The sequence below is a fragment of the Macrobrachium rosenbergii genome, chromosome 21 (genome assembly GCF_040412425.1).
Source record: "Macrobrachium rosenbergii isolate ZJJX-2024 chromosome 21, ASM4041242v1, whole genome shotgun sequence".
In the NCBI taxonomy this organism is placed as follows: domain Eukaryota; kingdom Metazoa; phylum Arthropoda; class Malacostraca; order Decapoda; family Palaemonidae; genus Macrobrachium; species Macrobrachium rosenbergii.
The window spans coordinates 58,786,773-58,800,151 of record NC_089761.1 but is presented as its reverse complement, the minus strand read 5'-3'; the positions used below and the strand labels follow the sequence as shown (position 1 = coordinate 58,800,151).

General features: G+C 36.2%; 1 protein-coding gene across 6 annotated transcripts in view; it reads right to left on the bottom strand.

Moving 5' to 3' along the window:
• The window catches only part of LOC136850230 (E3 ubiquitin-protein ligase TTC3-like), a 477,716-nt gene that overhangs the window by 201,411 nt on the left and 262,926 nt on the right, over positions 1-13,379 (bottom strand). For all 6 annotated transcript variants that reach the window (XM_067123873.1, XM_067123870.1, XM_067123869.1 and 3 more), the window contains 2 exons: positions 11,248-11,402; positions 10,961-11,060 (listed from right to left, as the gene is read on the bottom strand). In XM_067123873.1, the coding sequence (XP_066979974.1) occupies positions 10,961-11,060; positions 11,248-11,402 (255 nt within the window). The remainder of the gene's footprint in view (positions 1-10,960; positions 11,061-11,247; positions 11,403-13,379) is intronic.

Here is a 13,379-nt window from a genome sequence, read left to right as displayed (position 1 = left end):
GTGGATCAAGGACACTACCCTGTGAAACCCCAAACACAAAAGGTCTTGGTTCTCTACAGGTCCAATCAACAGCAACTCACTGTTGCCTACCTGTAAGGAAGTTTTGAAGTAATCCTAAAACATATCCAGTTTTGTCTTTAAGGAATGATTGTAATTTCTCTTAGCTGTATAATAAGTTCTAATCAAATATGGAAAGACTCGACAAATATCGTGTAATTTTCATGTGAGCATTTTGTCTCCATATGTTGAACTTGGTCTGTTTGTCATGGTAAGTTCATCTACATGTATATCAAAGTTACGACGGCGATACCACTTATGATATTTTGAAGTTACCATGGTAATACCGATAGTGTGTACTTTTTGCCTGTTTTAAAGTTTAAAATGCAAATTTGAGTAAGATCAGCATGTCTTCCAAATGCCCAAGTGAGTCTAATGCTGGTGGTGTGATGAAGAGGCATTCCATCACTTTAGTATCAGAAAATAAAAAGGATTTAACATTATAGTACAGTACAGTAGAGTATATGTATAAATTACAGTATATAGTGCAGGCTAGGCTGCCTCTGAGTTATGATATTTTCGAGTAATGGTACGGTCATTGTGACGTATCTCCATCGCAACTAGAGGACTACCTGTAACTGTACTTGAAACATTCATTTAAACCCATCTGGAAAGGCAGCATTCATGATTAGGTAATTATCTTTTTGTGTTTAATCCCCATACCCTAGCACTGTAATGTGGAAGAATATGGGAAAATAATTTTATTTTCTTGGGGACTTTTTTCAAATTCAGAATTGTAGGTTAAGAAACATAAAAAATGGAAAATTATATACATTTTTTTTAAAAAATCCTACCTTTATTTATTAACATAGTCTAATCTTTTAAAAGAATGCGCTTTCACTAGAGAACAAATTAAAAACAGCAATGTGCCAAATTCTGCCACAACATTTTTCATTCATATTATGTACATACTGTACTGTTATATGTTCCCAACTCTTCAGTCAAAATATAAATTGTCTGATGGACTTTTTTTGTGTAGTCCCCTGTAGTACCTTTTCTATATTACAGTTTTTGAGAATGAGATCTTTTATTCAATGTAATACTCTGCAATTTTTAAATTTTGGTTGAATTTGGTAATTACATATGGACAATATCATCAAGAACGTATCCATTCAGTAGGATAATATTGACATTCTGATACAGTTTAGTTATGTTTAAAAGCATGTCAATTATGACTCTTCGAAGTTTTACATAATTTGTTTCTTCAAAAGATTTCCAGAGGTTCTGATTGGTGCAACATCATGTAATGTTCTACACTGTGGGAATGGATGTGTATCAGAACATTCAAGACCTGTTGATACTTGTACAGGTAGCAGCCCATGAATGGTAAAGCAACCCAAACAGCATGAAGATACAGCTTACAGTTAAACATACACATTTTACTGTTTTGTTTCATGAAAGAAGCCATTCAAAGGAGAATCCCTGGCTTCCATTAGTTTTGCTCAGTTTAAGGACAGTAAAAAACTAATGGCTAAAACATGTATGAGATACGGACACCTGTCTGTGTGGTTCCAAGATTAAAAAAAATATATATAAAAAATAAAAATTAAAAAAAAGTGCTCAGTTTATGCTCTCTCTCTCTCTCTCACTCAGAACCTCTCTCAATGGGTTATCTTAATGAGAGAGAGAGAGAGAGAGAGAGAGAGAGAGAGAGAGAGAGAGAGAGAGAGAGAGAGAGAGAGAGAGAGAGAGAGAGAGAGAGAGAGAGAGAGAGAGAGAGAGAGAGAGAGAGAGAGAGAGAGAGAGAGAGAGAGAGAGAGAGAGAGAGAGAGAGAGAGAGAGAGAGAGAGATTTTCCTTAAGATGAGAGAGAGAGAGATGGTTTCCTTAACATATAACAAACAATACATTATACCATTATTACAACACTGTACTGCATTAAATAAATGTCAATAAAAGTACTGTACCAGAGAAAGAGAGAGGGCACACACAATAGATGTGCTATTTATATACAGGCCAGGTTTACACATCGACATTACATAACAAAAAAGGTCCAATCATGTAAAAAACTATTACATTAAACTTCCTAAATATCTTATTCTATTACACATGCACTTTTAATCCATTTCTTACATTTTACCTAGAATTTTTTCTCTCTTTTTTTTTTTGTCTACAAATTTAAGCACTCATAAATTGTCACCATTTGAGTTATCCATTGGAGGCAGAGGTGATGGAGTGGAGTGTTATAAAATACTTTCTACTTTACAATAGCTAATTTTGTTTTTCAATGTAAGTTATGTCAAATTATAAATAAAATTTTTTTCCTACTTTCCTGGTTGCATGCAATGTCCATGACTTTTCTGCCATACTGTAACTAAAATGTATACAAGCAAGCCTTCAATTATCCAGATTCATAGAGCCAAAGGATCAGGTAAAATCCAGATAAGGGCTATTAAAACTATTCTAGGGGTGTTCAAGGGCAACTCCATACCCTTCCTCACCTAACCTTGTAAATACCACGTACAGTAACTGCAAGCACTCAATATGCTTATAAATAACAACCATCACACTTTAAACTGAATAAACACACTGAAAAAAAATGCAACCCCTTCCTTTTCTCTCTTTTAAATGACATAGTTTTGTAGGTTGGTTAGCCTACCTATGTTTACCCACAGCCAACCATTGTTTTATGACCATTTATTATATTTTTATACAGCCACTTTCCCACTAGTTAACATCATACTGTACCACAATATATGAGATACAAAATGTGTATGTGTGAACTATTGACCTAGGCTAGGTGTTATAATCACCGTATCTATTTCCATAAGTCCAATAGGCTGCTATAGTTGTATTTAAGATAAAGGTAATGGCAAGGAAACTGATATTTTACTTACGGTAAACATTTATACTGTGTTATCATGTATACAATCATCGTAATATGTATAATAAAAGAAGATCGTCTGCCAATTGCGTTTAGTAATATTTTTTGTTCTCAGAATCAGCTGAGTTAACCTACAAGCAAAAGAATTAGGAGAATCTTTTTTAGTAAAATAAACGAATACATTACTGGAATTATTTTTATTTTGTACATAAATATAAAACAATTATACAAAGCTAAACTAACATACTTTATGTTAAAAGTCAAATCTCTCAAAATTGCAAACCAACTGTTTTCTAATTTGTTTATGTCATGCTCAATGCTGTTTATTTCAGTTCTTTGGTAAGAGGTTGTTAATTATAAGTGATGGCTATGAATTGTTACATAAGCCATAAGTTTGGTAATCTTGTTTACAAGCCTAGCCTACAATAATTTACCATAAATGAAATTCATTTGGTAAGTAAAGACTTATCATGGAAACTGTATGTGTAAAACACCCTGTATTTACATCTGTAGTACATATGGCATTTTAAGAACACTGTCAAAAAGTAGTTGATCATTTTCTGTTATACTGGAATTGATGACTTTTCATTTCACTCGTAATATCATGTTAGCTTTACTTACATGCCTGTGTTTGAGTTTACAACTACGTGGCATTTCACCAAGGATGACGTTACTGTCTCTACAAGGTGTATGCATTTGCGTTTGTGTGTTTTTATTGGAGTATCACGTTTGCCATTTTTCTGTTGCTTTGCTTGATTTACTGTCCAGTATTTCATTATCAGTTTAGTTGACTGTAAGTATGACTATCACACCTATCATTACAGTGCAAAAGAAAGTACACGCAGTCCCTGCTTATTGGTGGCATCAATTGGTGTTTCAGTTTTATGACACTTGGCTAACAACATTGTTAACCAGATTTTCGGCATCGGGAATCAGTTCTTGGTGTCGGTTTTTATTGGCACCGGTAGGCAGTTTATCGCCTCGGCAAGCAGTTGATCAGCGCTTACACCACTGTAAACACCACTTACAGTCAACACCCTGGATTCGTGGGGGATGCGTGCCACAACCCACCGTGAATAGTTAAATTCCACGAATCCCCCTCTAAAAACAATTATAACTGCCTAACTTGAAAGTTCAAATACCAAATGTACACTTAAAGTATCACCCTACATCAAATATACCTTAAATTATTATCCTATTACTGTATCAATCTTTGAAATTATATTATTACTATCATTTCAAAGTCATCTTAAACATTAGTACCTTAAAAATATACACATATGTACTTCTACCCTTCCAGCCAAAACAGAGAGAGAAAGACTGAGTTACCACTACTACTTATATTCAGCTGGCACAGGCAAAAGAGAGAGAGAGAGAGAGAGAGAGAGAGAGAGAGAGAGAGAGAGAGAGAGAGAGAGAGAGAGAGAGAGAGAGAGAGAGAGAGAGAGAGAGTTATTATTTTTATTATTTAATCTTATTGAACTTAATATATTTGAAAATTAATACTGTAAATCATTTTATCATAAAATGTTTATGTGGGTTTAGTACAGCATTTAGTTACAAAAGTAATATGAAAATACAGAATGTTGCTCTATGAAAAAATCCACAAATGGGCGAGTTTTCCCACGAATGATTTACAGATAGGTTCCACAGAAAATTCCGCAAATCACTGCGTCTGCAAACCGTGAGCCCGCAAATCCAGGGGGGTCGACTGTATTACCATAATTATTGTGATGTTCTGGTTAACAATGATTTTTGGAGAGAGAGAGAGAGAGTTTATCTCTTAAATCTCTCGAGGAATGTTAATCCATTTCTCTTTACTTCCTGCTGGTCACACCCTCTACATACTCCACACGACTGACAACAGAAAAACTTATATGTTTGTTTTTTGTCTTCCATCCATATATTACCCTTACTACACATTTTTAAAACACTATGAACACACACACAAATAGTTTGCATATGTGTTAATACCAATTGGTTAAAGAGACTCAAACTAGCAGTATCTTTTCCTGAGAGAGAGAGAGAGAGAGCACCCAGTGGCAACATTTTTCTACCCTTGCTGTCAAGTTATTTGACACATTTGACAGGTACACCCTTCCCCCCCCCCTCCAAAGTATTCAGGAAAAGATTGGGAAATAGACGAGTTAAAAGAATTTACATTGAACTTTTCTTTAATGATTCGATACTTTGCTGTTTACAATATTGATTATCATACAAAACAAATAAGCATACATAAAGATTACATATGCATAAAAATTCTCTCATCTCAGTAAGAGAGAGAGAGAGAGAGAGAGAGAGAGAGAGAGAGAGAGAGAGAGAGAGAGAGGATTGGAAAACCTGATTTGACCACAGAGTAGCAACATCTAACCTTGCAGTCAGAAATCTCAAGTGATTTGACATAATTGACAGGTTCACCGCCGACCCTCTTGCTCCAAACCTTTCAGGAGATGAGGGAAAGAATTTATATTGCAATAAAATCTTACTAATTCACTATATTTTCTTTACATTAATATTAACATTAATATTTGAAAATTGATATTAATATTAATATCATTATTTGAAAATTATTAATGTTAATATTTGAAAATTAGTAAATCATTTATCATACAAAACAAATAAACATACATATGCATAAAAATTCTCTATCTCAGAGAGAGAGAGAGAGAGAGAGAGAGAGAGAGAGAGAGAGAGAGAGAGAGAGAATTATTACTTTTATTATTTAATCTTATTAAACTTATTAGTTGAAAATTAGTACTGTAATATTTGAAAATTAATACTGTAAATCATTTTATCATAAAATGTTTATGTGGGTATCGTACAGCATTTAGTTACAAAATATGAAAATACAGAATGTTACTCTATGAAAAAATTTGCAAATGGGTGAGTTTTCCCACATATGATTTATAGATAGGTTCCGCAGAAAATTCCGCAAATCACTGAGTCCGCAAACCATGAGCCTGCGAATCCAGGGGGTTGACTGCATTACCATAATTATTGTGATGGTCCGGTTAACAATGATTTTTGGCTATTAGCACTCACCTGGGAAAGGAACCCCTGTTGTTAACCAGGGATATTTATCACTGTTCATATTTCATCTCTCTCTTATCTATATACTATATTGTCTTCCTCTTTTTTCTTTTTGGTTAAAGTATTTCAAGTTACAGTAGTGTACATATCCTCTCATAAAATGTGGAAAAATCATACATGTAAAAATAGGAAACAAAACAAGCTTTAACAAGTTCACAAAGCCAGCGAATGAGTGTGCCTATGTACATATCCTACAAACAGGATTGCTTTTATCTTTTGTGCTGTAAAAATAAAAAATGAAAAAATACAATAAAAAATTAATTGAGAAGAGCAAAGAACTATGAACAAATAAAATCATAAGCATAACAACACACAACAAAACAAGCTCTATTGAGTCAAATATCTACCTAGCCCTTTTCATCCATCCAACATAGCATCCCCATCACCTCCCAGCCAGGGAAACTGCTCCCAGCAACACCCACCTTCCAGAACAACCCCTTCTCTGAGTGAGTTCCTCTACACAGTCTTACTGCCCCTACTCTCTCATGGTGCCCAGCCATCCAAGCCACTCCCCCCACCTAGGAAACTTCTCCAGCCCATTCCCCAACCCCCACCCCCAAAAACCCTTTCTCAGTCTGTTATGATTGTAAGCAGTGTTACCAACATTTTCCTGAGGCCATGTAGCATTGCCAACCAACTGAGAACAGTTTTTCATTTTTTTAAAAATGAACATATATATATCTTTGGGCCTTTGGTCCCTGGTCCAGGTGTCAGATAATGTTGAGTTTCAGATAATGGTGATCAAAATAAATCAAGGATTACTGTACTTGAAAAAAAGAAATGATTACAGGTTACAGGTAAACATACAAAAAATATCTTTAATATTCCTTTCTGAAATGGAGGGAATGGGGGAGGGGGGGTTATGCCCAGGGGTCATATACACCAGAAAATATCAAAAGTAACCACAAGACAATTAATGTGTGACTTTTGTGAAACCTACATAAAATGCCATACATTATGAAACTATCAGAAAAGAAGATTGTTATATGAAACCATAAGAGATGAGCAATAAAGGCATTCAGGCTCGATGCCCAGATTAAAATGACAAATTTTTAATTAATTTGTATTTTTCCTAACATACGTCCAAAAGGTCTTTACATATGGATAACTTTTGGTGAAGCTGGAGAGTCAGGCTGTTAAACTTTTGCAAGGTGGTTATGGTAACAGTTACCTATGGTAGAGGCAAAGTAATGCCCACCCAACTGGTATGCATTCAATCTCTTCAGTTTACCTTTTGGCCCAGGTAAAAGAATGAGGGGTGGTAAGATCTGGGCCTTTTATGTAAAGACCTCAGGTTTGTATGTTAGGAAAAATACAAATTAATAAAAATTTGTTATTTCTTCCTTCAAGAACACAAACCCTCGGTCTTTACATATGGAGACTTACTATTGGAGGGAGGATTTGGAGGGAGGATTCCAAGTAATTCTCTGAACTGACTGGTAGTTTGGCTCACCTGATATTCTCTTCCTGGTCATGAAGGAGCAAAGGAAGGATACCATACCTCTGTTCTGTTGAATGTGTGATGTTCAACTACCAGACTTCTGGGCACTTCGAATCTAAGGAAAGTATGAAAACCCTTGATTCGAAAGGTACGGACGAACCCACAATGCTGAAGACTATGTAGCTAAAAACAACCAAATGGCTTGCCCATAGTCAGTCCTTCTCTCTCCTTGTTAGAGAGAAGGTAGGAAATGCATCTGCTAATCTAAACAAAACTGGATTTTAGATTGGGTACTCAGTTATGCAGATCACCTGTATGCACATCAGTCCAACTCATGACGGCTTGTTCAATTCTTTCTCTCTTCACTGGAAGAAGACGGAAAACAGGAGGAAGGTAGGAAGCCAGTCCCGCCCACACCTTCTCCCTGTAACCACACACCTTAGGCGAGATGCAACCTGCCTTTAAGAGCTGGGTAAACTACATGACTTATTGAGCAGCCACCAAGCATCCAAGGAAAAGGAGTCCAAGGACCCATGGGCAATAACCAAAGGTAAAAGGTTAAGCATGTGAGCTGCACAATTATGATCTATCCTAGTACTAGATCGACGGGTTCTTCTCTTATGCCATAGATTGATGGATGACTGTGGCCCCGACAGATGTTGCCTCAAATGTACTGATGACCACCAGGAAATGGCAGGGTACGTTCAGAAGGTCATTCCCCTAGGTAAGAGAAATGATCCCTTTGCCTATGGTCAACACTCTAAGGTAGGAGGATATGAATGTGAATTTCACAAATACATTCTATCCCAGTGCTCGAACTACTTGTCCTTTCTGAATATGACTGACATATGGATGACTTCTGGAGATATAACCCGAAAAGTACTGATGTCCAGCAGGATGCTTCACGGTATGCTCGGCTGATCAGTTCTTTAGCTAGAGAAAGGATCCCTTTGCCATTGTTTCTTGGGCAGCTCGAAACTAACGAACTAGTTGTTAGCTTTGGGTTGAAAGACCAGATTATGGGGGTAACACAGAAGTCATACAGTCTTTGGTGCCACAGGACCACTGAAGGAAAATGATCAACCTAACTGATTACCTTCAATTATGAAGAATAAGCAGATCAGAACAGAGCCAACAACAGGAAATCTTCTTTCGAGGTTGATCAATAACCTGAAGTCAAGAACAACCGTCCTATTCCTTGACTTCACTGAAAAAGAGCCATCTCGCTTCTGATTCCTTGTTGGCCATCGTACTGTAAGTATTTCTGTCTGAGTACTACCACTGTCACAGACCTGACATGCAAGGACACTAGGACCTTTGGGAACCATGTTAGTATTGTGGTGTCATTTTTATCATAATGAGGATTGTAAGCAGCAATTACTGCCTACATCTCCAACTCCTCATAAGAATAATGTAACAGCAAGAGGGCCAAGGAATGGGGCTCCAGATATCCTTCCTTGACTGAAAATAACTTAAGTCTCCAGATCAGTTGATAGATAAGATATATCTGTTCAGACAAGAAACTAAGGTATCTATCAATATGTGTCTGATATCATTCCTTTCCCCTTTAGCTAGAGAGAGGGTAAGCCACTGAAAGATACATTTGTGTACAAAACAAAATGTTATATCAGTTGGAATACTTCAGTCACATGTATACTATAAGTCCAACATCTGATAGGTCTTATCTTCTTACCTATCTCATTAGAGAAGAAGGCAACAAGAATAAAAAAAAAAAAGAAAAAGATCAGTGTCTCGATCAATTCCACTGTCCTTATCAGAAAGATGTTATTGATACCAGAAGTGAAAGTGGTTTAGCAAAGCTAAGAACCATTGTTCAAAATACCACGAACATAAAAATTCTTCTTGTATACACGTTATTGGTATTAAAACCAATCTGATAGTAGAAACTGATAAGGGAAAGTAGGCATGCTCTATCACTTCACATTGCCAAAGAAGTGGAACTCCTGTACCCACGCATGGGCATAGATTCCGGTAACAGAACTTGTCTGACATACATCCCTCATTCCACAATGTGTCTGACTGATGTCTGTTGGATTACAAAAAAATAACTTCTAAAACACAAACATAGTGACTTTTAACTACCAGACTTACCCACATCTAGACAAGCTACACCTAAAAAGTTGGGAAAATCACTAGTGTTCTCAGGCAAAATAAGAATACTGGTAGTTACTTACTTACTACTGTATATGGTAATACAATCAGAGGGAAATTGCAAATAAAGCCACATCAAATGGATGAAAAGCAGAAAATTAAAATAAAAAATGCAATGGATAACAGGTTAAATTGAAGAAAAGTTAAATCAAAACTTACCAGTACTACAGTGGAATTATCCTGGGAATAACATTGAAATTAAAGACAACCAAAAGTGAACAGACATGACAAATGAGACCCAATGGATCTCCTCATGCGCACTCACCATGTTCACAGTAATACTACTACCCTTCTTCTCTCAGAGAGAGTATTTGTTTGGGAGCACTTCATGACAAACAAAACAGGTACTATTAATAAAGAGCCTGATATGAAACAAACTACTTGTAAAAATTTTATACCTTTCCTGAGCATGAGAGTGGACACAATCTCTAAGCTAGAAGCAGTCTAGGTTAACAGTTTGAATTTCTTAAAACAATCTATGGGTGAATCAACAGTCAGTCAAAAAGGGGGGGCCCAATCACCTTACACTGTTGACATGTTTCCGTTTCTCAAAGGTAACTTGTGGATCGTGGATACCTTTCTTTCGACTCTGACTTGTTATAATACTGTGGTATTTCCTGGTTCTCTTTCCCTTATGCACAGCAAAATTTAGAGTTATGACTTGTTTTCTAAGCGATAAGTTATTATCATATATGAAGGTATGTGACTGGAAATTAAATAAGTTTAAATATTACCTAATTCCAGTTAACACTCTTCCAAACAGCATGTCATTTTTAATTTTGAAATGTTTTTCATATAATCTACATTTTCATTAATTGTCAGGCTCACTGGTGTTCTTTTAATAATTAAGGTCTTTGTTTTTTTATATTTTACATATCGCCGGAGTTTGTCACATTGTAAAGCACAGGGGTCCATCCTTTAATGAAAAGGACTGGCCCAAAACCATAACTGTTTCCTCCTTAGTATCCTCCTAGGGTAAATGTAGATTTGGCAGAATGTGAGGAAAATGGTGTCACATTTTCTTAATATTTTCATATGCTGTTTCTAGCAATACATTAGTTACAATACTGCCCTCAATTATAATTACACGTTTCCCAAATAAATTCTTCTTTTAAAGAATCATAAGGAAGTCTCTATTTGCCAATTCGCTGAATTAGGAAAACATGTTTGACTTTGCTGCTTAACCCTCCCACACCATCTTTCGACCAAGTACATTTGACCAACTATAGGATTTGTGTTTTATATGAGGACAGGTACAGTATTTGGTTAACTAGCAACACTGCACTACATACAGACTAAGAGTACTTCTATTCTGTCTTGTCTAATGCTAGCAACAATTAAAAACACATACTACAGCAGTAAGCACAATAAAATTACCTCTTCGATGTGTACAAAATCCTCAGATAAGCTTTCATGTTTGGATTTTTTCTTATCTTTAACATCTTGTGGTTTAGCTGGCTGAGTCTTCTTTTTATCCCTAGAAAAAAAAAAAGATTTTCATAGTATAGCTAAAACTAAACATATAACAATATGGAGAGTGATTTACAGAACAATCAATATTTTTGGAGAAAAGTTCTAACAATCATAAACAATATCACTAACTAAAAGGTACTCAACTTGTGTCACTCCCTCAAAGTAGAACAATAAAACCATCATAAACTTACTTCTTCTTCTTTTGTTTGACAGGAGTTAAAGAATTTTTTTTATCTCTCTTATTCATGAGTATTTCGTGCTTCAAGGTGCCAGTTTCATCGTGGATTAATATTCCATTAATCTTGCCTGTACAGTCTGGTGTGACACATTCTGTACCCAAAAAATCCTGCAGAAAATGAAGAGCTTAATGTAAGTCTCAGCAAAATTATCTTATTAAAGGAATTACAATAATATAGATCCTACAATAAATGCACAGCAAGGTTGTAAATACAATCTTCTCACTTTATCTGTGCATACTGCTGACTCAGTGACAGTTAGAATAAGAGGAGGAATTACAAAAATCAGCATTGCCTCTTCCTTCTTTTCAAGCATTTTGTAACTGTGGTGCAACTATACTAAAATATCTCATCAAATATCATTCTAAAGCCTTTGCAAGCAAAAGTTACAAAACGTTTCTGATCAGAGGGACTGGGAGGAAGGCATTGTCAATAAAAAAAAATTTAATCTCTATTATCTGTTCATACCACACACACTCATATGCTGATTCTTCATAAATGGCATTACATATGACAGTAGGATCCATGAGAGCATTTGGGGATTGGAATATGTAAAAATCCAAGGCTCTGGTAGCTCCAGGTTTGTTCATAGTAAAGGTTAAACCTATCGCATGTAAAAGATGGTGCTTGCATCAGGTGTCTTTCAGACTGGAAAATACATACTCTTATAATTAATATAAGATGTAGTGGCTAATAACACCCAAAGTCTACATCACTTCAAGATACCATCAATGACAAATGGGTTATGAAGTAGTACATAGTGATGAATCCCCATTTCTTCCCCCAAATGAAATGCAGCCATGACAACTGGTCCCAATTTAAAGGTAAGAAACATGTACAGGCATCTTGCTGACTCACCTCTTTACCAATTGAGTTCCACCATCAAACACATTACTGTAAAATTTCTGAATTATCTGCCTTAGTCAATAAGCTCATGTTTTTACAGACTTGCCTTCTACTCTATCCAGTAGAAAGGACCACTTTGAAATTCAAACTCTGAGGTTTCTGTTCCTTTTGCAAGTAGACCCTGATAGCTCTCACTAGACACAGCAGAAGGTACTCTTCATTACTTGTGATATAAGGAAGGGAAATGATGGCAAAAGTTATCATAGAATAGTCATGGCTACTTTTCTTTTAGTCTTGGCTAAAAAGTCAGGTGAAAATGACACCACCACAGACAACCAATCTCCAGCATATGTGACCTTACCTCACAGTCAGTGAAGCTCACTGATCTGTCTCAAAGCTGCACACATCAGTTGAAAGATTATCTTCAAGGTGAGATTCAGGCAAGAAACTTCCCAAAGTAGCTCATATGGCAGTTTCATAAGACTCCTGAGGCAACAAGAGATCCTAACTCAGATGTCTGAGTGACACATGACGAAACTTCTCGAAATTCTTGATAAACTTCTTTAAAAAAAAAAAAAAAAAAAAAAAAAAAAGTGTTGCGCCCACAAAGCTACAATACCGATGAGAGGGCTGAGACATATCCAATGATGGCAGGGACAGACACCTTCTTGTGTTGCTTAAAAGGATAAAGTCAACAATGACCCTTTCACCACACACTCTACCCCTCCGGCCTAATTTGATAACCTAGAAGCATGAAGACAAAGTTTGGCCAAGCTCCTGTGGTATCTGTAGTAGAGTGGGCATTTGAGAAATTTCTTCCAGGCAGGAGATTTCTCGACAGGTGTGCAAACCACTTCTGCACCCAAATGGTAGCTATCATTCATCTCAATATTCCTGAAGGTTAGGAGTTTCTCCAACACCTGTCTGATATTGATTTATGTGGGCAAGGGATAAATGACCAGTTCAGACTGTGGAGACTATCAACTGTGCACGTTTCTAGCAGCATGACACTACGCTGATCTTGTTTGCCTTTGGCAATACAAAATGTCTACAGCAAACCAACAATCATTGCACACTACCCTCATTTTTCTATTATGCCACATTGACAAGTCATTGGTTATGACATAATAATGCTAGACAAGAGCAGAGTGATTAGTCAGAGGCCATACAAAAAAGCCTTTAGTTAGATGTGCTGTTCACAGTACTGCAATGCAACATCGAAGTTCCTTTGGATTGTTGGT